At 53.8% G+C, this 23,111-nt stretch overlaps 1 protein-coding gene across 3 annotated transcripts; it reads right to left on the reverse strand.

Annotated features, from left to right (window-relative positions):
- Positions 1–9,576: 9,576 nt before the first annotated feature.
- Positions 9,577–19,330, reverse strand: PKDCC (protein kinase domain containing, cytoplasmic). Of its 3 annotated transcripts, XR_008528630.1 has the most exons (8): positions 18,685–19,330; positions 14,373–14,495; positions 13,503–13,774; positions 12,827–12,906; positions 12,476–12,583; positions 10,731–10,904; positions 10,244–10,505; positions 9,577–9,727 (listed from the first exon to the last, which is right to left on the reverse strand). XR_008528630.1 is itself a non-coding variant. In XM_054567366.1 (7 exons), exons 1-7 carry the CDS (start codon positions 19,321–19,323, stop codon positions 10,420–10,422), a joined length of 1,452 nt encoding a protein of 483 aa, XP_054423341.1. In that variant the 5' UTR covers positions 19,324–19,330; the 3' UTR covers positions 9,577–10,419. The 3 variants fall into 3 exon arrangements, 2 of the variants coding, with proteins under 2 accessions (XP_054423341.1, XP_054423327.1); XM_054567366.1 differs by having other exon boundaries at positions 9,577–10,505; positions 12,827–12,876; XM_054567352.1 differs by having other exon boundaries at positions 9,577–10,505.
- Between the last annotated feature and the right edge of the window lie 3,781 nt (positions 19,331–23,111).

Below are 23,111 nucleotides of genomic sequence, written 5' to 3' on the forward strand. Positions count from 1 at the left end.
AGGTGTAGGATTGAGTTTAAAGCCACAGTCTCAGTCAAGACTTTGGATATTGTCTGCTTCTCTTCAAGCAGAATAATAGAATACCCTCTCTCCTGGTCACCTTCAGGAGGGGGCCACCAGCGTCACACATTTCCCCAGTCCTCCTCAAGCCCTTCTTCCGTTGTGCTTCCTCCCTTGGGCTCCTTACAGTTTTCAGGGAGAGTCACCTGGCGGTAGTGTTATTGAACAAAGCTGAAAAATAGAACAGGTGTGTGTGAATATTTTGTTAATTGACGGATCTACCTTTTCAGAAGGGTCAGGGACTCCATGAGCACAAAGCAGAAAAGCAAAGCATGTCTTGGGGGTGCAGAGTCCTTGAGGAAGAAGCCGGAGGGACCTTCTGGAGGAGGCTGTGGTAAAGATCGCTAGGGCTTTAGCCTTACCCCAGAGGGGTTTTGGGAAGAGGAGAAGGAAGCATGCACACCAGATTGGAAGTACTTCTATTTCCACTTGAATAATTATATACTGTGGAGGGGTGCAGCGGGTGGGGGTGGTGAAGGGTGGGGGTGGAGAGGGGGATGGATACAGGCATGAACTGGGTAAGTTCACAGTTTTGTATTAAAACATCACTTTGTGATTCTGCCTCCCACTCATTCTTGGAAAAACAAGTTCTTGAGAAAGCTATCAAGGCAGTCTCCTCTCCTCCTACCGGCTCTCAATTGTTGCTGAATTTGGGATAAATGGCCCCAAAATGGGAGGGGTATAGTTCCTAGGAATTTTAAGAGGAATCCAGCACGTGGGTCATAGCCAACTCAGTCACAATCCTACTTGTATGATGTCATATAATAAGTCCTCGATAAAAACGTGTGGCTCTACCCCAGGCCTCTCCTCTGTGTGGCTCCTCCAGCCTGTGTGGCTGGGAGCTGCTGCTCACTCCTCTCTCTTCCCAGATCCATTTCTATTTGGGGGTACAGATGAGTTATGAGCTTCTGCTGTTTGGTCATGCTCTCTGGGCATCAGCAAGGAAAAAAAAAGATATTTTTAGCCTCTCGGTTGTTAGAGCCCAAGAAGACTGAAGGAAGAGGGAGGGTGGGCCTGACATGTTGATGGATGGACAGAGGAGTAGGCTATCCCTCCTTGTCTAGCCACAGAGATGATCGAGGCACAAGGTGATATGGGATTAGGAACTTTCCTTCAAAGGGTAATTGTAGGTAATTGCCTGCCATGTCTTGGGAGGACTTTGGAACCTGGTGGGAAGCCCCTGTATTTGTGCTAGCCTCTGCCATCGGCCTCATCACCCCTTAGGGTCACAAGACGCCACAAATCCTCCTGGACACCGCATGCTGTGACAGGGTTGTAGCTACAAAATGAGTCAAGCTTTGTGGGGTTCCAAGGATAGCCTTTGGGGTCCTGCCATGGCCCTAGCTGCCAAAAGTGTCATTTTCACTGGTCCAAATCCCTCAGGAGGGGACTCTGCCTTTGATCTTGTCAAGGAGGGGGCTGTTTCAAAGGGGAATTGAGGTGAGAAGGGGACCCTGTGGCGAGGAGTCCCTCTCAGAGAGTGCCACGAGAGCTGGTGAGGCCCAGGCCTGACCTCAGCTACACACGTGCACCCCACATGGTGGGCCATGTGTGCTCCTGCCTGGGCTTTGGAGCCTTCAGGGCCCTCCATGCTTGGGATAGCCTGGATCTGCTGACTTGGCAAAATGGGGTGGGGGCTGGTCCCCATCTGGAGAGGAGAGGGAAGGAGCCCCCAGTGACTGGGCTGTCAAGGGGCTTGCCAGCTCTGCCTATAACCGTGAGCCTCCATCCCCACCCCCCAACCACAGAAGCAGTGTTACTCTCCTTATGTTAAAAGTAAACATCTGGTGGCAAATGCAGTGCCCAAAATAAACCAAGAACTAATAGGAGGCATTTGTACCCACAATAGGTTCTGGATGAGACAGGAAGGGCTGTCTGCTCTATAGAAGCCAAAGCTTGCTACTTGGGGAGCCTCAACTTATTTGTTTATTGATGGGTGGTTAATTAATAGATCGATGCCCAAGCTTCTAGAAGATCCTGCTGGTGTCATTTGCCATGGCCCTGATGCAGCAGGGCCATCACGTTGACTCTGTGGGGCCACATGGTGTGGCAGGGATGGGGAATGATGGTTAAGTTCTGGTGTGTCAGCTGTACCTGGCAGAAAGTCCAGGGTCAAACATCCAAGGGCCTGAGAACAGTGGGAAAATCTGGGTGGCAAAGCCGGTGGGGTTACTTCAGGGAAAAGGCTCATTTCCCAAAAGTGGAGGCTGCCTGGGCTCCTTCGTGGGACAGCAGAAGCAGATGTTAGTGTGGAAGCAGGGAGGATCCTTCAGCGGTCGGTCGTGGTACCAAAGGAGCTTCCAGGGATGAGAGGGAGAGGGCGTCAGAGGGAGAGTGGAAATGGAGCAGAAAAGGTGGCTACATCTTGAGTTCAGCCCTCTGAAGGCAGTAAGAGGTGCCAGGGCAGTGGTATTGGATGAAACAATGATGAACACATAGCTCAAGGATGGTTGACAACAAGCTGGAAACAGCCTGGGCCCAGCTGGCACCATCTGACAACTGCGAAGAGGCTCAAGAAATTGAGCATATTTGAACAGCATCAAATCCATTCCTCACAGACACATTAAATGTAAGCGACAGACAAAGAAACAAATTAATATTTAAAATGTCGCCAGCTTTCACGTTCTGGCAAGAGAAATGTTTCCAACGAGGGACAGATTTACAAGACTTCATAATTCTGAAGACTAATATCCTTCATCACCCTCATCAAACAGCCAGAAGTTGTGCCGGGCTAATTGAAGAAGAGCGAGCGGACGGGAGAACGTGGGGAAGGTTGGGTCGCCTGGGTGCTGGGAGAGCAGGCGGTTGGCTGTAACGGCAGAAATGGTTTTTAGGCTGCAGGTCACAAACTGGCGGCCAGCTGGCTGAATCCAGCTTGAGACATGTTCTGTTTGGCCCACAAATGTCTTTATTTAATTTCTGAATTTGAATTAGTGGCAAAAATGCATAAATTAGGAGAATCACAAAAAAACCTCTTGGTTCCCCTGAAATGCCTGTGCACTCAGGCCTAAGTTCTCCAGATGGCGGCAGGCACCGTGACTGCCTTCCCTGCTGGCGCCTCCCACCATTTGCCGGGTCGGCTCCTGCATCAAGCACTTTTCATGGATCGGGGGTGAGTGGGGCCGATTTTCCAAAAGCCCCATTTAAATAAAGGATACATTAAAAAAAGGGAGAGGGATTTTGGTCCCATGTTAGGTAAAAAGATTGAGCCACTTCTTTGAGCTATGTAAACAGTTACCGAATTAAAATCCTTTTTAAAATTAAAATCAGGCACCATCACAACGTACAAGAAAAGGTTAGAAAATTTACAAAAATACTAATTAAGTTTGTCACCCTTGCTAAATTATTAATCGTGTGTGTTCCTTCTAGTCTTTTTTTCACATCCATTTTTTTGCAGAGTTGCATACATGGGTTTGTATCCTGCTTTTTTCATCTAATACTCTAATTTATATATCTTATCATATTGCTAGATAATCCTCATTTTTTGTTATCCTAAATAATGTTGTAAGGAACATCTGTGTGCATTTGAATCTTTTCACATTTTGTGTTATTTGCTCAGAATATATTTTCAGAGGTATCACAAATGGTTTATACAATGACTTGTTCATTAAAGAGTTAATCTGTAAATTCCTAACCCAAAAGTACCCTGTATAAATCTCTTCACCTCAGCAAATTGTTGGAGAGGCTATAGGAAAGAAAAGGTCATTTTAGCATATGTGATAGGATTGTGGGTAATTAAAATTTTTTTTTCAGCATGTGAAGTCCATTCCAGGAATAGCACTATCTTGAGACCCAAGTCAAATAGTACTAAATGTGTTAAGCAGAGGCCTATGTTTAAAGAAGAAACTCATTTGCTCTTAATAACTGCAAAACGCTGCATAGCTCAACGATGGAGTCACAAAACTCCACATAGCATCAAAGCCTGGTTCAGAAAGATACGGGAGGCCAAGATACAAGATAAACGTGTCTTTCCTGATTAAAGCATCTTTGTGCCCTAAGTATCATAGTCACTTCTTAGAACAATGGCTGCCTTTAAAATTTTTTATTGACAGGAGGGAAAAAAATGACTGAACAAGACCAGAGCATTTAAAGGTAATCTATATCCTATAAACAACCTAAGGAGCAGTGTAAACAAGGTGATATGTAATAAAATGAAATGTGATACAGATAACCTCACTGTTATATTCTGTATGAGTTCAGATTGATAACAGTGCCTTAAATCTCCAAGCAATGGAAAGCAAAGCACACTGAGCATTTTATTTTTATTTTTGCCTGCATGTCTTTCCTCAAATAAATAAGCAGATTGATATTATGGAAGGGCAGAACCAGAGCCTTTGCTTGAGACTGACCTCTGTGCTAAAGAACGGAAGGGCGCCAGAGGGGCTTCTGGGAAACGGCCCACAAGTTTTGTTTCCATGCCAAGCAAGTCAGCAGAACCTCTAAGGGCAGGATTATGGAGCACTTGAGCAAACTCCGCCTCCGGTGGAAAGGCAGCCTGTCTTTCGTAAGGAGAAATCATGCCTCCTAATCTACTAGAGCTCTTTGAAGGGCCAAATAAGTGTATGGATAAGGGGGGAAACAGTAGACACATTCTATTTACACTTTCAAGAAGCCTCTGACAGGCTCCACACCAAAACCTGTTGCGTTGCCATGGGAATGGGGGACTACCCAGTGACAACAGGGAACTCACTGGCTTAGTGATAAGGAATACAGATGAAGGATAAACAACTTTTCTCAGGATGGAAAAGAGTTAACGGTGGGGTGCCTGCTGGGGAACTGATGCTCTTAGGGGACCAGTTTAACTGACCCTCAGTGATTTGAGATGTGACCAACAAGCCCTTTGCTTTCACAAGCCACATGTGGAAATTGGCCTCATTGCCCTACAGTCACAGCTTGTATATTGCCTTGTTGAATTTGTCCAGTCTGTGACATCTCTAGTGACATTGTGAGCTCCTGAAAGGCAGGGGGCATGTCTGATATTTCAGTATTCATTATGGTGACTAGTGCTCAAGAAATATTTTGTGGCTTGCGCAGTGAGACGAGAATGCACACTGAAATCCCGTGTCTTGCCAACGATCTCGAGCTCTTCTGTGCAGGGAAATAGCAACCAAAGGCTGTATGCTGCAGAGAGATGCAGGAGACTCCGGAGTGGCCCAAGACGTCCACCACGGGCAAGGGTAGATTGAGTAAAGCACTAAGTGAAAAATAATTCAAATAGCATTTTCTTTTTATTAGGAACTGCACAGAGAGAACCTCTACAGGTGCATATCAGTTTAGGTAATTATTGTATAAACCGCATTTTTGAGGGTGACAGATCCAAAGCTCTCAGTGACAGCCCAAGAGTTACAAATCACTATAATCCAGTGCTGCTTAACCTATTTTTATTGGTGCACCCTCCCCAAAAAGCGTTGCTGCAGAGTTTTTCTCCCTAATTGCCACCACCTATAACATTTTAATAGCACAGATATACAGTATATCTGCTTATGTGCTGTGGCCCTTTGGAGGGCCAGGAACTACTGTGATTGCTACGAGTTTTTCATCTCCCAAGAACCAAGTTTTGTCTCCTTGGGGACGATCATGCCCAGGGTTAAGAATGTATGTTGTAGAGGACTCCCTGAAGGTTTGGGCCCAATATGTGCCTTCATCCAAATGGAACGACAGACAGCTGAACATCTAAGAATGGAACTGGGCACAAAAACAGGAAAGGTTTCTCTTGCCTTCCCCTCAAGCCCAAATGAGAAGTGGGGTGGTGTGCTGGGTATATGCCCCTGATCTGCTCTCTCTCCTACTTCCCTTGCTCTCTTAGCAGCCTGACAAGACCTCACATCCAGCTCCCTCTGGCCCTCTGGCTTCAAGGCAGGTTTGACCAATGACGAGCTCCACAGGAGACAGGGTTGGGGACAGGAAGGAGAGTGCCGTGAGAGCGCAGGTCTTCTGGCTCCCTCCGGCGAGGTCACCCTGCCTGGCTGTGCCCTTCGGTATTTGACTCCTTCTGGTTTCTCCTTCCCGGTTCTGGTAACAGACCCCTCCCCTTCCCTTGGGTAAAGGTGGCAATGGCTCTATGGCTTCTAGCCCCAAGTTACAGTGATAATCCCTTGCAGTCCCTCTGTACCCACACATTTGTAAATATATCTTATGCTCATTGTGCTCCCCATTTCCTGTTGGGACCTGAATGGTAGAGGGGGGAGGTCTTGTCACCGCACCTCAGAAGAGACATCTGGAGCTGGAATGAGGCCAGCAGAGGACAGGTGAGAGGAAGTGAGGAACTGGGTAAGAAGGGTCTGGAGGAAAAGGAATCACACATCCTAAAAAATGGTCTCAAAGGGCTTCATGAGATGGGAAACTAAACTCCCCCTCTGTGTTTGTCCAGGAGCCGCTAGCCCTTCAGAGGTAATTGAATAAATACTGTGCTCTACCTCCTTCCTTCACATAGTCGGCACTAATGAAGCACTGTCTCCACCCAAGGGGACAGTACTGGCAAAGGTCAGGCTCTTTGGGGACATACTCACTCTTATGGGATGATGCTGGAGAGGCAGACCTGGTCTCCTTTAACTGCCTTTTGGGCTTCCTGTCAAAGGCAGGCTGTGAGCCTGGGAATCCTTCCCAAGGGAAGTGGCAGGTTTGAGTGGGTCATTGATCTCTTGGGTCCAGGGGGACACTATTCCTGCGTGGGATGGTGGGCAACGGGAAAGGAACACAGGCTTTTAGGGGCAATCTCCTTGGCTTCCGTCCTGGCTCCTCACCCCTCTGGGCTGTTGCGCCCCTCCCCGCCCCCCCCCCCGCCCCCCTGCCCTGCACACTGCTGCCTTGAGGATTGAAGGGAAAGGTGTGGCAGCTCCCTCTTCCTAGCAGACGGAGTAGCCTCATGCTCTGAGTCTACCAGGCCTCTTCCCGGCTCGGCCCGTGGGAGCAGGGGGAGACCCAGCCTGACATGCTCTGCTCCTGACTCCAGAGGCCATAAAGTGAAAGCAAGAAGCTGTTGTTGTAGACGGGGAGTGGGTGGGCACATTATCCTGAGGCCTCCTAATCCCATTTTCTGCTTTCCTGTTAATCCTCTTCCTCCTTCTGTCTGCTGCACACTCAACTACCAGGGCACTGACCCGGGGAGCTGGGCCCCACCCCCTCCAGGCAGTGGCAGTGTTGGCTGTTGGGCCTGCGAGAGGTGGGGCCTGGGGTCAGTCTGGCTGTGCTTTGGTCCTCCCCAGCCCACCTGGATACCCTTCCAGGCCAGGCAGTGGATGAATGATAAGGGTTTAGCTCTGTCTTAACAATGATAGGATCAGCCAGTATTGATTGCCCAAGCACTCACTGTTTGCAGACATTGGCTAAGACCTTTATGTCATGATTTCATTCAATTACTCTAACACTCTTGTGAAGTAGATATGATGGATCTAAAATTTGCAGATGAGGACGTGGAGGCTCAGGGATTTGTTACAGCCCAGATCACACAGTGAGCAAAAACCACGACTGGCCAGAATTCCTCCAGAGCTTTGTGAGGGGCCAGTGGCAACCCTGGAAAGGACACATCTCCAGCTTCCCTGCCCCTGGACCATACTTGAGGCTTCGGTTGGGTGAGTGTATTACTTCATTGCACTACACCTGGGTATGGCTGGCTGTGCAGCGGAGTGGAAAGGACCCGGACTTCGGGGAGGCGGTGGGGAGGGGAGAACGGTTCCGGCTTCCGCAGGAAGGGGACAGAATGTACCCAGGAATTCAGAGTTTTCCAGGGAGACAGGTGGCTACCTGTAAACGACTATCTGGGGGGAATGATTTTTGCCTCAGGCTTTCGCTCACTATGCCCTTCCTTTCAGGGCCCTCTGTTCCTGGCTGCAAATGCCCTCCTCTCTCCTCTGCAGGGCTGACCCTGGCCAGTTGTGCACGGATATCGGTTCTGAGGCATGACTCGCTCGTGGAGGAAGAAGCTAGGTACCATCACTTCAGCCACCCGCGGGTGAGTCTTTCTGAAAAGGCTCTCTGTGATTTGGACCTCCGTTTTAGTTTGCCACACGCTCAGAGTGAGTGAGTGCCCCCCCGCCCCTGGTCACTCTAACTCAGATCGCTCGTGCTGCCATCAGGCTTAGAAGTTGGGCTGGATTTTAAGGCTCTGCTGTGATCTGGGCTTCAGTTTCCAGGTCTGTAAAACTGGAATGATAAAAATTCCTCATGAAGGCCAGAGACTGCCACTCTTCACAGACCAGTGAACCCCTTGTCTAGAAACTTCTAGAATCCCAGAAGGTAGAGCTTGGTTCATCTTCAGCTCTCTTTCCCCTCACGGAGTCACAGAGTCCCCTGGGCCCTGTGACCCTCTCTGCTGACTATAACCAGGTTTTTTGTTTCCTTCTGAACTGTGCAGACCCCACAGACCTTCCTGTCCCCAATCTGTGTCACCTCCCTAGGCCCAGTGTGGTGACATGTCTCCTCCTGCTCTCAGAGCCCTGCAGACTGCTTGGCAGTTGGAGACTAACAGAAGGCACGGGGCAGGCCACACGCGTTGCTGTGCATGAATTCAGCTGAGGAAAGAGACCTGGAGGCTGAGGTCCTCCTTGGAGAGGTGGGGACGGTAGAGGCTCTGACCCTTTCCTCACTACAATCACCAAGCCCGGGAGCCAGAGGCAAGATGTGGGCTGTGTGGGGACAGGCGTAGAGGTGGGTGAGGTGCGACCTTGAGGGTCCAAATGGCGTCCACGATGAGGGCTCCAGAGATAACACTGGCTCCTCCATCGTTTAAAACACGGACATTGTGCATTTGAGAAATTACACCAACCACATCTGTTGAGGAGAAATCGGGCTGAGTTAAAGTCTAGTTTTTCTTTTTAAAGCTCTTAAAAGTTTGTGCACCTTGAGAATGGTCTAGAAGCAGATGAGTGTCCAGGAGAGGAGAGGTGGGGCTTTGGATTAGAAGCCTTGCATCCACGCTGGGGCTCTTTCTGACCTCGGTGTGATCTGGAACCCTTAGGTCTTTTTGCTCTGGGTTTCTGTACACTTGGGCATTTCCCTGCCAGACCCTCCCTCCTAAAACCCTGAAGAGGGGGCTGGTCTTTTCCGAGGCCTTCCTCTTTATTTTCCATGTATTTCTTGCTCAAAGGCTCTAAAAGGAAAAGTGCGCATCACCTTGTGGAGGGCAGTGATGGAGATGGCCAGCCCCCATCCCTGTACAGAGGCAAAAGCTGCCTGACTGGTGGTTGCTGGGGGTCCCCTGAGGTGGCTGACATTCGGACATTACTCCTTTGGGCAAAGGCTCTGTATATAAGAAGTTGGCGTGTGTTAAAATGCGAACATCCTTAGGGGAAGGAGTCCCTTGTGTCCTTTGTCGGGACATGGGTGTGGACGGCCAAGAAGGGAGGTGGGCACCATGGGAGCAGCGCCTGAAAACGCATTTTGCCGACTTCCGTGTTTGCCATGGAGATTTCACCGCCTCAGCGGTCACCCCTCATGACACGTTGCCCCTTCCCACACACATACCCCGAAGACATAACTGAGGAGCAGTAAGTCAGCCCGAGAACCTGTGGCTTCGGGAGAGGCCTTGCTGTGAAATGTCATTTTATTAATTGATCTTTTTTTTTTTTTACAAAAATAAACATTTTAATGAACAAGAAGTACAAAAGCTTCCGGATATACAAACTCCAGGAGGAGGGAGAGGCTGGTTTTGGCTGTTTTGCGGCTTTCACTGAAAGCAAATGAGGCAGAAAGTCTCCGGCCCCACCCCCACCCCAGGTCCTGGCTCAAAACGCAACCTGCTCCTCGACCCCACATCTTGGCTCATACCATGTGTGCTCCTCTGCCCCTGTCCCTGGGCTGGCCTATGAGAGGCTCTGGTCAGGTGTCCAGAGGTGGCCTCCCCGGGGACAGAATCATTGACTTCCCGGAGCATCCCATCAAGTCTCGTGTCCGGAGCTTAGCTGAGAGAACACTCCGTGACCGATTGTCCCCACGCAGCCCCCACTAGGCCATGATGCCTGTAGCAACAGCAGCAGCAGCAGCAGTTGGGGCTTTGGCTACATTCTCACACTATGAACACAGTGATGGAGCTGCCCACGGAACTGTCCCAGTGAGGGGCAGAGCCCCCGAGGGAAGACCAGCCAGAGCCTTGCTGGCGGCCCAGAGGGTCAGAGAGGCAGTCAGCCGCCCTTCAGGGCCCCTAGCCCTGGAGCCAGCAGTCCCATACCTAGACTGGTAAACTCACATTTTAACATTTGGCATTATTGCACATTGTCCTGGTCACCTTGGTCTGTCTGGGATGTCAGCCTTGTCTGCAGCAGCTCCTAGGTGACATGCAGTGCTGCTAGTGCACGTCACTCCCTCCACAGGCAAGCCCAGCTGGCGGGGATAGTCAGCTGGTCAGCTAAGCCCTCAGACAGGTCAGCCAGAGGCCCTCACATACGTGGTTTTGTTGAGGTCAGGGACCACATGGCTCCATCCCGTCTTGAAAAAAACCAGTTGCCGACCTGGGGGCAGAGGTGAGGGGTAAATAGGTCTGGATGTTTCTCTCCCTGGAGGCAGCGCTGCTCTCCCTAAGGAGACTGCCTTGAGGACACATATACTTGTCTCTTATCATCTCGGCCTTCTTGTCTTCTCATCACCTCTGACTTCCGATGGGGGGCTACTACCTATCAATCTCTTCTGGGAAAGTCCAGCCACCTCCCTCATGGTGTCCTTTCCTACGGGCTCACCTGTCCAGGTGGTCTGGTTGGTGACCACAAAGGCCCGGCACTGGGCATGGCTCTCACAGACGTCCACGGCCTCAGCCAGGTTGAACACGGAAAGGAGGCAGCTTCCGTGGTGGTAGGACGGCCAGCAGCGGTAGTCTTCCTGGGGGATGGTGCTGTCTGGCAGGCGCTGGTACTCTGTGGGTCAGGGATGGAGCTCACGTGAGAACTTTGCGTGCCCCGAGGTGAGGGCTTGGCTGCTTTCTGAAAAGGGCGGGAAGATTCATTTCCTAGGAGGAAGCTGAAATCCAGCCCAGTCCCCCTAGCATGGAGATGGAGGGAGCCAGCGCTCCGAAACTGGGCTGACTCTTCAGTAAAGGCAGCGCTCAAATTTAGTTTTGGGGAGACACACATCTCCCAACTCTAAGGACACGCAGCTGGCTCAGGCAGCACACGGGGACGGGCACATGGGAAGGATAAACGCACACCCAGTGTCACTGTCTGTCCAGGCTGGCTGCTGAGATCAGGGCATTTTGGGCATTTAGCATGGGTTTCTTGAGCTTCACTGTGCATGTGAATCTCCAGGGAATATTGTTAGAGTGCAGGCTCTGATTCAGAAGGCCTACGGTGGCCTTCCTCCTGGCCTTGGGGGAAAGGTTAGACAGGCCCTTCAGATAAGGGGGCAATCAGGGATTTTTGAAGTAAAGAGGTATGCAAATAAATGTAATATACCAAATTACTATTTCGGAATCCACAGCTTGAGTGTTTGGGGAGGGGGCTGGAGGAAGAAGCTGCGATCCACCCACTCCGCAGAAGCAGAAAAGAGCCTCTGAAATCTGCTCAGTCGGGACGCAGGCTTGGCTCAGCTCAGCTGCAGCCCGTCCTGCCGCCGTTCCCCGGAGCCTTTCCCACTGCCTGGGGAGCCCTGCTCCGCACTGATAATGCAGAAGCCCCGGGCCTCTGGCCACCCCGCCCTCCTGCCTCCTTCTTCCACCACGGACTAGACCAAAGTCCAGGGCTGGCTGTGATTTACAGCCCCATAAACAGCGTCCTCAGGGACAGAGCCAGCCATTGTTCACCTCGTTAAACTTTATTTACAGGGCTAACGAGGGCTCCCCCACCCTTAAGACTGGCCGGAGCTCCTTGAATACAGAGGCTGCCCACCCCTCGTTCCCCCAGCCAACCATGCTAAACCCCAGGGCTTCAGCGGAGGGACTAACAGTCCTAAACAGTGACTAGAACCCTCCCCCTGCTCCAGTGCTTCCTTGCTGGTTTCAGTGTGGAGCCCCCCTCTACCTCCAGCTGCCCTCCTAGCCCCAAAAGTGTAGAGGAAGGAAAGAGAAGCAACATATATGGTGTTCCAGCTGTGGAATAGGAACTGGGTTAATTGCTTTCACACACTTCACCTAGTATTTAAGCCCCATAAGAATTTTGTGAGGCAGGTAATATTGAACCCAATTCATAGATGAGGAAAGTGAAGCTCAAAGTATCACTTGCCCCAAAATCATACAGACTGTACATAGTACAATCTGGAGCCACTCAGAGAAGGGGTGTCAATGCCAACCCCCCAGTTTAAGGCCAAGTTCTAGTTCTAGTTCAGCCAGAGATGAGACTCCCCAAGTGAGGAGAGGACTACACAGCCAGCAGCCTCTATTGTGCCAAGTGAGTCTCATGGGGGCATGAGCCGCTTAGTCCAATTAGGGGGATTGGTCAACCCCCCACATATTTCCCATCTCCCCAGCCCCTGGCTCCCTGATCGGGCTACTTACCAGCTCTATGGCCCACGGTGGAGTTCTGCAGATACTGCCCGCTCCGGTACAGATGCAGCACCTTCTCCAGCTGGGCCAGGGTCTTGTCCACCCCCCACGTGAGCTCCCCTGCAGGGTGCAGTGTGGCTATGAGAGGGAACGTGGACTCCCACTCCTCCCCTCTGTAGGCAGCCAGCTCCCTCTGGAGCCTGGGCCCAGATGACTGGTGGACTGGGGCAGAGGTTTGCCTCAGAATGCCACTTTGGGAAATGATGGTTTCTGGACCGCGCACTGTCCTGGGTCATTCTTGACCCCACACTTGCGGGGGGAGGGGCAGGGTGATGGGAAGCAGATGGGCCCTGGGGAGCTCACCTGTGGCGTTGACAATGCTGTCCAGCAGAGGCCGCAGTGAGGGTGGGGCACTGTGGGGAAGGAGGTATGTGAAGAAAAACCTGGGGTAGAGAGAAACCAGGGGCTCAGTGGTCCAGCCTCTGGGGACACATCCTTCCTCTAGGCCGACGTGGGAGAGAACCCCAACCTCTCCAGGGAGCCCGGTCAACGAGGCGCATCCCCAGTGCGTACATGGAGTCTACTCAGACTCAGTGATGGGGTCTGGGTACATGCTAGGGCCACAGCTAACCCACCCAACAAAGCTGAGGCCTATTCTTCCCACCCCTCAGCCCCATACTGTCCCCTGACTGACCAGTGTCAGAGCAGCCCCATGGCTGGGGCCCAGGCCAGGGGATGAGGGGGCAGTGTCAGTGTCACCAGCCCTAAGCTCTGAGTCTGACACTATTTTAAGAAGCCTCCAGCTGCTGCCCCCAACCCAGATTCTCCTTGGAGCTGGCTATTTTTAGCTTCACCGTCAGGAGCCTGAATGTTCCCTTCTTGACGGGTAGAAGCCTTTCCCCTCCCTGCTCCTCCATTGGCCAGGGCTGAGCCTTCCACTCTGGCTGGCCTCCTGGACCTTGTGCGGGCTCTCTCCCAGCCATGCCACCCCAGGCCCACCCCCCCTCGCTGGCTTTCCTGAGTAGGGGGTGGAGGTCACCTGTAGGCATTGTAGAGGTTGCGCTTCTCGTTCATGCCCTCGCACCAGCCCTGGGCTGAGCAGGGCAAGGTGAAGTTCCTGGCTGGAAACTCGAGGATACAGTTGGCGCTGCTTGTACACGGTGTCTCCTCCACACGGGCATCATCCAGATCCGTCACCTTCAGCTCCCCATCCACCAACACAAACTGTCGGGGCCGGAAGTCCAGCAGAGTGACCGAGCCCAGCGGGGAGTGGGCCAGGTGGTGGAGAAGGCGGCCCAGGCTCAGGCAGATCTGAGGGGCAGACACAGGGCTGCTCATTGCTTCTGCCCTGGGAGGGGACCTGGGGACTCCAGGGCTCTCTCCTTTGGAAATCTGGACTAAGCTCAGGGGCACTGGCCCTTCTTTTAAAGACCCCAGTGCTCACCAAGGACTGATGCCAGGGGCTTTATAGAGCAAGCCAGAAGTTTTTCTATTAACCCTTGGCTGGCCTGACCCCGAAAGTAACATGGAGTAAGCGGGCAGTGGGCAGCAGAGCTGCTGGGGGTAATGGATCTCCTCCCTGGAGCTGTATCAGTTTTAGTCCAGTGTGTGGAAAGAGAAGGAGGGTCAGAGGGCCATTTCTAGTCCTAGGACACTGACCCTTTTGCAACAAGCTGGAAGTGTATGTGTGTGTAGCTGGAGTACAAAAAATGCCTGGGTCCTCTGTGTCTTGCTTCTTTTTTTAACCCTTTAGCTGATGGCTGAGTCAGCTCTGCCCTATCCTCCCCTCCCTCCCTCCCTCCCTCCCTCCCTCTGCTGAGGAGGAGTTGAAGCTGCTCTGGAGGGCTGGCCTTCTAAGGGAGAACCATCCCAGCCAAGAGCCCAGGGCCCGGCCCTCCTTCCTGCTCACTCGGAATCGATCCTCCCAGGACGTCTGTAGCAGCTGGATCATCTCCACAGGGGCGCCCAGCTCCGTGATGGTGGTCAGGGTGTCTGGGATGTCCTCACTGTCCTGGTAGCAGTAGCCATAGAGCTGGGGGAGACCCAGGGTGGGTCATTAGGTCCCAGGGCGGGGGTGGGGACAGAGAAGGGATGGGCTATCTTGTGCCTCCTCCCTCTGCCACCAGTCCTCCTCCCTGGCCATTTCTAGGCTTTGCTTCAGCTGGAGTCAGAAGAGTATAGAAGCACGTTGCCTGAGAAGCCTACCCTCTATCCCTGTAGCCAGAGTCCCTACTGAGTACATCAGCCACTTACCTCTTGCCACTTAGGCAAATGGGCCAGTCTGGCCACCATGTGTTAACTATGAGCTAAATGTTTTACAGGTATAATTCAATTCTTATAGTCACCTCAAGTGAACATAGTAGCTACTATCATTATCTCCAATTTACAGGTAAGGAAAGAAACTCAGAGAGGTTAAGTTACTTGCACAAGGTCATACAGCTAATTATTTCAGGAACCAGGATTCAAATTTATTCCACTGATTCTACAGCCTGGTTCTTTACAAGAATACCGTTTGCTAATCCACAAGCCAGCAAATGGTTATTACACCTTCTTCCCTGCTCCTATCCTTGTGTATTTCTCATCATTTCCACTTTTTTGGGCAGTTTCACTTTGTTCTCTGCCCAGGTCTTGTGGGAGGAAAAGCAAGTTCCCGCAGGATTGGTAGCAAGCATTAAGAACAAAGAATCTAAGGGGCACGTCCTTGGGTGTTCTCTGCATACGCTGGTGAGCGGGGGCCACATCCATCAGTGGGGGTGGTAGTTAGGGATGGTTCCTGGGGGAGGTCAGTTCCTTGGAGCCATGGCCACAAAGGCCTGCTCACTCCATAGGATCTGGGGAGGAGCTTGGTATAGCTCAGCTGGCCAGGGGCTTCTGGCCAGCCTGACTTTGTCACTAACACCTAAATCAGCATCCACAGAGAACCCTAATCTCCCGGCCTCTCCCACCACACTGCACATCAGCTGGGGTCAGACTGCACGCAGAACAACCAGCACCCTGTGGGGTAGGAACACAAAGGCCGAGCTGCCCAGGCCAGGGCAGGGAGAAAGGAGAACGGCACAATGGGGGCTGGGGGTGGCCAAGCCCACAAGCTAGATGTCCCTGCATATTGTCATTTTTCATGCCATCATTCACACCCTTCCCAGCTCCACTCTGGGCCCTTGAATGTCCCCTTCCATCCCGGGAGTGCCCTTTCCACTCCTTGTCCCTGGAGCCAGCTGTCCTACTCCTGCTGGCACGCGGGAAGGCACCACCCAGTGTCTGCCATCAGATCATTATGGCTGCGACTCGCGGGACGTGGGGGCAGTCCCAGGCACCCTCTTCTTCCCTCTCTCTCTCCACCCCCCACCTCCCTCCCCAATCAGCCTAGGGAGGCCCCAGACCCTGGTGGGGAGGGGGAAGGTAAGGAGAGCAGCCCTGGGGCCTGGTTCTCATTTTCTAGCCCAGAGTCTGAGCCTTTGTGGGAAACTTCTGAAGGTTATTAAACACCCGGAGGTCATTAAATGCGCTGTTAACGAGGTATTAATCAACACCCCTCAGGAAAAAATAAAAAGACACCATTAACCCCCCCCAGGAAGCATGAGGCTGAGCATTTCGGTCTCATCTTTTGTTCATTTGGGAGAAGAAATATACTCCAGCAGGGCTAGATGCTGGGTCCAGGCAGGCCTGGGGCCTCCCGAGACAAGAGGGGAAGGGGGAGTGAGGGAAGACCCTTGTGCCCTTTGACCCTGGGCTACAGAGGCATCTATCACGTGAGGGGGGGGAGAAAGAGAGAGAGAGAGAGAGTGTGTGTGTGTGTGTATCAGGGGTCACAGAAGACGGATAGAGAAATCTCGCTCAGTCTCTGGAGACCACAGCAAGGCGCTGGAAGCTGCCCTGTGGGACATGCTACCCTGGGCATGTTTTATTAGAACGCAGAGCACCTACTCTGGGGCTGCCAGAGAGCGGGGGAGGGACTCTGGTGGCCTGGGGGAGCGGGAACTCTACGAAAACGTTCTCTGGCTCCTCCCCAGGTCAGCAAACAGTTGGTTTTGAAATTTTAAATGATTAAGAGAAATTAAAACAACATTATTTCTAGTTCCCTGCACACCCTCACTGAAGTGTCCTGAGCCAGAAGACCCCTGCAGGCTTCCCCGGCAGCAGAGGTGGCATTGCTGAAGGAGCCAGAGGGGCGCTGGGCTGGGCATTGGGGAATAAATGGGGGAGACCCACTCCCACAGCGGTCCCTACACTCGCACTAAGGGACCACTGCTTCCCTGCGATGGTAGTTTTTCATCCATCCCCCAACAGAAAGGACCTGGGACCTTACCCACCTTATAATATGTGCCCTAGGGCAACTAGCCCCAGTCTTTGACCCTATGAGAGTCACACATCAGAACTAACCCCGGACAGAACTAATTTTGGTTTAGCGAGGGACTGGGTGAAAATTATTCCGCTGTAATTTTTTTCTTTGGCGCCTTAAGAATCGGGCTGGGGGCCTGATGTTACAGTGGAGGCCCATTCTGTGATATGCGTAGGGTGGTGAGTCGGATGCTAGTCAGGACGTTTGGGCGGGGTGAGTGAGGGAGGAAAAAGTTCTTTAAGAGACAAGTAAGTATATCGAACTTCAAACCTGTCCAAAGTGGGGGGGTTCTTGAGTCAATTAACGCTAATGCCCTAAGTCACTCAAGACCTTCTCCACTGACTCAGAATCTGGCTGACACCCCAGGGTTTGCAAAAAGTCGGGGCTTTCCAAGAGCCCCTGGGAAGCCCCTGGGAACAAGATCCTCCCAGTTAGAATGGTCACGCAGCCAGCCGCTCACTCCTTTAAGCTCCAGATGCAGTGTCAGCCATGCGACCAGGCATAACCACACACAACTGCCAGCTCTGCCTGACCTCCAGCATCTAGTTCAGAGCCCGGACTCAGTCACAAGTGTCTGAGCAGGGCTGCGGAGGCTGAGAACCAGCAGAACTCTGCACTACTCTCTGGCCTATCTATCCTATTTGGCATGTTCTGCAATGCCCATCTAGGCCTGCTGGCCATCTCACTCCTGAGGAAAGGGGGAGGGACTCCTGGGTTTCTAATCAGTTCTGCTGGGTGCAGAAAGGCTCACTCGAGCGGGCTAGGAGGTGGGAGCAGTGGGCAAGGCTCCTCCACTGCAGAGTGTGCACACACCATAGTTTTGTGGGCCAAGAGGAGTCAGGGATTCCCTTCCCAATCTGCTCAGACCTGTGCAAAGGGAACAGTTTGTCTAATCCCAGGGCCAACTCAAGGACAGAGAGCTGGCGCGGAGGAGGAAGTGGTTGTGTTAGGGCAGTGCTGGGACTATGAGAGGCCCACTCTCTTAGTCTAGACTGGAGGGACGAGGTGGGGGGTCTCATCTTTCCCCTCTGCCCTCAGTGAACAGGAGAGGCAGAATCCCATTTAGTAGAAACCTGGGCATCTGGCCTTCTCAGTCTTCCAGCCTCTTGGCCACATTTGCTCAGATAATGTGACCCTCAGACCTCAGGCCCTCAGCTTATCCGCTGAACACTGAGCTAAGACCCCAAGGCTTCCCCAGGGGTTCAAGGGCCCTCTTTAAAGACCGGAGAGCCCCAGGATCACTTCTGGGAAGGGCTGTGATCTTTCTGGCCAACTACCCAATCCCCTCCAGTTGGTTCAGGGATTTCTGGATGGGGTAAAGGGTGGGGATATTCTTTGGGAATCAAGCTGGACACAAGGTCTCTTTCTAGCCCTTCCCAACTCCAAGGCTGTCCCACCCTGTCTTCCAAACCAGACAAGTCACTGTTTGGAAGTTGAGAGAAGTGGGGTTCAGATTCCTTCAAGAAGGGAGCCCCTATCACTGCAGCTGGGATCCTAACTCCGGATGACTGGGGTCCCCGTCTTGGTTTGGGATTATTTCCCTGGTGCCCAACACCCTAGCTCCAGTCAGAAGTAGAGTTCTAAGTCCTCATGACCTCCACCCCAAGTTTGGGACCCTCTGTCCTGGACTCTGTCTCCCCAGGATATGATGTGGAAGCTGAGAAACCCTCCGTAAAAGGGACACACACCCAGGACTGAGAGGTAGGGTGGCGTAATGGTAAGCTGCCATGGTCCAGGCTCTGCTCCTAGCTTAATGCGGGCACAGTCACTGGGGTTCCGTTTTTTTCTCTATAAAACCAAGGGTTCTCTTCCAGCCGGAGTGACCGACCGGGCCGGAGCACGTCCAGCCAGCACCATGACCCCCGGACCCCCGCCCTCGTACCTGCAGCACGTTGGGGTGCCGCAGCCGCTCCAGCAGCACCATCTCCTTGAGCAGCTTGTGGGCCGCCAGCCGATAGCAGCCCCTCCGTGCCCCGAACTCACGCACGCAGCTACCCAGATCGTGGCCGCTGAAGTCCACCGCCTTGAGCGCCACCGCGGCGCCGCCGGGCAGGCGGACCCGGTACACGGCCTTGGTATAGCCGGAGCCCACGTACTGTGTGCCGGACACGTTGCGGAGCGCGGCGCAGCCCAGCCGCGGGCCCGGGCCGGGAGAGCCCGGGCCGGGAGCCGGGGGCCAGCCCGGGGCGCCGTCGGGCAGGGGCCGGGCCCGCGGGGGCCGGGGACGCTGCAGGCCCGGCCCGCCCGGAGCCAGGTCCATCAAGCGCCGCCGCTCCGGCCGGCCGGCCCCGGGCGCGGGGCCCCCGCGGGAATAGCGCTGCACCTCCTCGTAGCGCGCTCGGATCTGCCGGGCCAGCTCCCCGCGACCCCCGCGACGGCCCGGGCCCGGGGCTGGCGAGGGCCCTGGGGACTGGCCTGGCCGCGGAGGCTCCGAGCCCGGTGCGAAGAGCACGTTGAGGACGGAGCCCAGCAGGAAGGAGGCGCAGAAACCCGCGGCCACCGCCACCCGCCGGCGCCGCATCGCTCCCCTCCCCCCCGGCCGGCCGGCCCCGCGCGGCTCCGCGGCCCCGGCCCCGGGAGGCTCAGGCTCCGAGGCGGCTCCGCTCTGCGCCCCACCGGCCCCCTGCCCAGCTCGTGCGCATGGCCCCGGCGGCCCCGACCCCGGCCCCGGCCCCTCGCGGGCGGCACATCGGCCTGACACTTGCCTCCCTCCCGCCCTGCCCCCGCCGCTTATAAGGCCCGGAGCCGCCCCCGCCTCCGCCCCCTCCGCCTCCGCCTCCCAGCTCCCAGCCCGAGAGCGTCCTCGGCACCGCCTCCTCCGGCCTCCCGGCCCGGCCTTCCCCGCTGACTGACAGCGGGACCTCCTCCCGCGGCCGTCCGGGCCTGGGAAGCGGCGCGGAGGCGGCTTCGGCCCTGCCCAGCCCGAGGCCCCCCGAACTCCGGCGGGGGGAGGGGGAGGGGCCGGCGGCGGCTCCGCGAGGCGCGGGGCTCCAGGCCCAGCGCGAGGCAGGATAACGGGGCCGTGGCTGCCGGATAACGGGACCGGGAAGCGGATAACGGAGCCGGGCGGGCGGGGTGGGGGTGGTAGAAAAGGGGCGAGGACGCAGGTAGCGGACTCGGGAGGGGACGAACGGCTGGGTCTGGGGTGCTGGAGACACGTGTCGTCCCAGGGCGCCCTCCTTGGGACCCGTGGCTGGGGACCGACGGGGCGCAGGGAATGCGCGTGGGTCCCGCCTCCAGCTGGCGGGGCTGGGGGTGGTGGCTCCTGGCCCAGCCCCGGATTCGCGGACGGGGCGGGAGTGGGGGGAGGAGGCAGAGGGGCTTGCACCTGCGAGCGCGCGTGGGACGGGAACTCTGGAATCAGAGAAATAATCATGAGGTTTTCGGAGGTCCCCTGTTCAACTTCCTCTACCGTGTGCTTTCTGATTTCTGATTTTCCTTGTCCCTAACTCCCTCTCCCGCTCAGGGATCCCCGCGGCCAGACGCGGCCAGCCGCGGCCAGCCGCGGATCACGAACCCTACGCATGCTAGCAGTTTCTGCAGAGTGCGTTTTTACCCACGGACGTGCGTGGGCCCGACTATCTGTGGAGTGCGTGTGTGGGTGTGTCTGAAGAGGCCACTCTGTCGGAGGGAGTGGGTACGTTGTAAGTCGGTGCTGACTCCACCAGAACTTCTGGTCCCTCCCCCTCCCTCCCTGATTGCATCATTAGTGCTAATTGAGGGGCTTTCACACGCCAATGCATTAGCTGTTTGGAGTGAACTCCCCCCTCCTGGGAGAGATAAGCCGCTGCCCCTCCCCCTTGCAGCCTCCCCCTTCCCCGCCGCCCTGGAACTGTCCACCTAGATCCTCTCACCTTCCTGGGCACCTTCCTGCCTCCCTCTGGCGCTGGGCTGATTAATCTCTTTCCTCCCCGTAGAGTCAGAGGAGTCAAGGAGGGGAAGGAGGGCCCGAGCCTCCCCTCCACGGGGTTGTCGGGGGAGGGGAGATTTTCCTGCAGGGGCCCGAAGAAATCTGGCGTTGCTACAGAATGCAGAGCCACTGCGATAGGAGAGGGGACAGGAGTCTCTGCCCAGCTCTGTTGGACAAGGAAGAGTAGAGGCGAACGCTGAGTCCTCGATCTCCCGCCTGTGATCCCCCACCTGTGATCCCCCTGAGGCAGCGGCACCCAGCTCAGATTCCTGGAGTCCAGTCTAACTCGGCAGGCATGCGAGAGGCAGAACCAGAGAAGCCATGATTCTCTTGAGAACTTTGGGTTTGCCGGAGTTCGGTCTGGTTCTGTTTAGCTGTTCTGCCCTGCGCTGGCCTATGGCTGCTGGGTGTGGGGGGGAAGGCTCTGAGCAGATGCCCTCCCCAGCCCTCACACCAGATGTCTTTGGTCTAATTAACTGTGCTGGGAAAACCAACCTGGGTTTGTAAACAGAGCTACTGGCTAAAGTCAACAGGGAGCAGCAGCAAACAGCAAACATTCCCTTCACACTCAGCTTCAGTTCAATCCAGCCCCCTGGGGAAGAGGAGAGCCTTGCTGATCATGAGGCCCTCTGGCCCACAGCTGAGTCAGGGAAAGCCTGTCTGCCTCTGTGACCCCAATGGTGCTCTTTTCTTACCAGTCCCAGAGGACTACTGGGGAGGGACGGGGATCCCAAGATAAGTTCTGCCCCCGCTTCCCGCCAAACCTTCCTATCCATGAGGAAGCCATTGTGTATGTGGGCAGGAGGGGGGGGCGGGGCGGGGGGCGGGGGAGCAATATTCCTTAGAGAGCTTTCTTTGGGGCCTGCTGTGCTGTTGGGTCTTGGAGAAGGCTCCGAAGTAGGTAGGACTTGGCATTGTGGGTCTATAACTCAGAGTGGATGAATATAACGCTAACATTGTTAAGTTCGTTACACATCATGTAGGTATTATAATAACATGTTCCAAAATTAGATAATTATTCTTTGCCAAGCTTCAGTGTTTCTGTTATGGTTTGAAAGTTCAATACACACAGGGGCCTGAGAAACAGGCACAAATGTATGTACGATGTGCACACATAAGCCCATGGAGCAGCAGCCTCACACGCAGGAACAAAGGCATATCAACTCTCTCCTTCTCACACTCACTCTGTCTCCCTCACCAGCTCTCAGACACACAGACATATACAATCTTTGATGGAAATAGGTTTTTGGCCTCTGAAAAAAAGGACTTAACTTTTTGAACAGATTAGAGTTTCTGAATTGGCAGTTCTTGAGGTCTTAGCCAAATTTTGCTTGTTTGCCTTTTTTTTTTTTTTTTTGCCACCCAAGGAGAGGAATCATCCTTTCAAAGAACTGAAAAAGACACAAAACCTCTGCTTCAGGCTCCAGATCTAAAATCTGTCTACTCGCCCCGCCTCAAAGAACTGGCATGGCCATTATCCTGGGCCTCCCGGACCAAAGTCCCCAGGCCCTTGTCCGGCTCAGAGAGCTGAGAGCTCTTGCTCAGGACCCCAGCAGCCCTTAGACCACAGGGTCTGTCTGGAAGTGCGAAGGCTCAGTGCCACAGACCCGCCATGTTTTCCTGACCCTCCATCTGCCTATCGCACCCCTACACCGGCCCGACACTGGCCTAGATAGCAGTCTGTGGAAGTGAAGCAGATCATTCAGACTCCGAAATGCCAACTATCTTTGGAAATGTCATTTAGATAAAAAATTTCTACACGTTTTGTCCGATCGTCCTAGGGTGCCAGGACTGTAATACCAGCCTCTCAGCAGCCCTCTTCAGAAATGTCTGCCTTTTCTCTCCAGTCTGGTCTCAAACACTTCTTTTGGAGAACAGTTGTTCCTTGCTGTTCCTGAGGGGATTGGTTCCAGGAATCCCACGGACACCAAAGTCTGAGGATGCCTAAGTTCCTTATAAAAAATGGCATCGTATTTGCATGTAATCAGTGCACATCCTCCCATATACTTTAAATCTTTAGATTACTTACAATATCTAATATAATGTAAATAGTCGATAAGCTGTATTGTTTATGGAACAGTAACAACACAAAAGTCTGTGCGTGTTCAGTTCAGATACAACCATCATGGGCCTAACTACATAGTACATGTCAGCAACAATGGAACCTTTTTTTCCAACTATTTTCTATCCATGGTTGGTTGAATACTCTGGTAGGAAACCTGCAGGTATGGAAGGCCAACTGCATTACTCTCCTGCTCAAAAACCTGGAGCATAAACTGAACGTCAGGCCTCTATGGGCTGGCCCCAGCCTTCCACCTAGCTCTGCTTACCCCTTTCAGTTTCCTGCACAGAGCCAGGCTCCCCCAGCCCGGTGCTTGCACTGTCTCCTGACTCACAGC

Source organism: Pteronotus mesoamericanus, unplaced genomic scaffold, assembly GCF_021234165.1.
Source record: "Pteronotus mesoamericanus isolate MK-2021 breed Mesoamerican mustached bat unplaced genomic scaffold, CSHL_Meso_final contig_101, whole genome shotgun sequence".
NCBI lineage: Eukaryota > Metazoa > Chordata > Mammalia > Chiroptera > Mormoopidae > Pteronotus > Pteronotus mesoamericanus.

Bases quoted from the DNA above. Each gene is read 5' to 3' on its own strand.
- PKDCC (XM_054567352.1), bottom strand. From the start codon at position 19,323: ATGCGGCGCCGGCGGGTGGCGGTGGCCGCGGGTTTCTGCGCCTCCTTC. The intron at 10,905-12,475 runs GTAAGTAGCCCG...CCTGACCCACAG, and splicing joins CACCGTGGGCCATAGAGCTG to AGTACCAGCGCCTGCCAGAC. The intron at 10,506-10,730 runs GTGAGCCCGTAG...CTCTGCCCCCAG, and splicing joins CAACCAGACCACCTGGACAG to GTCGGCAACTGGTTTTTTTC.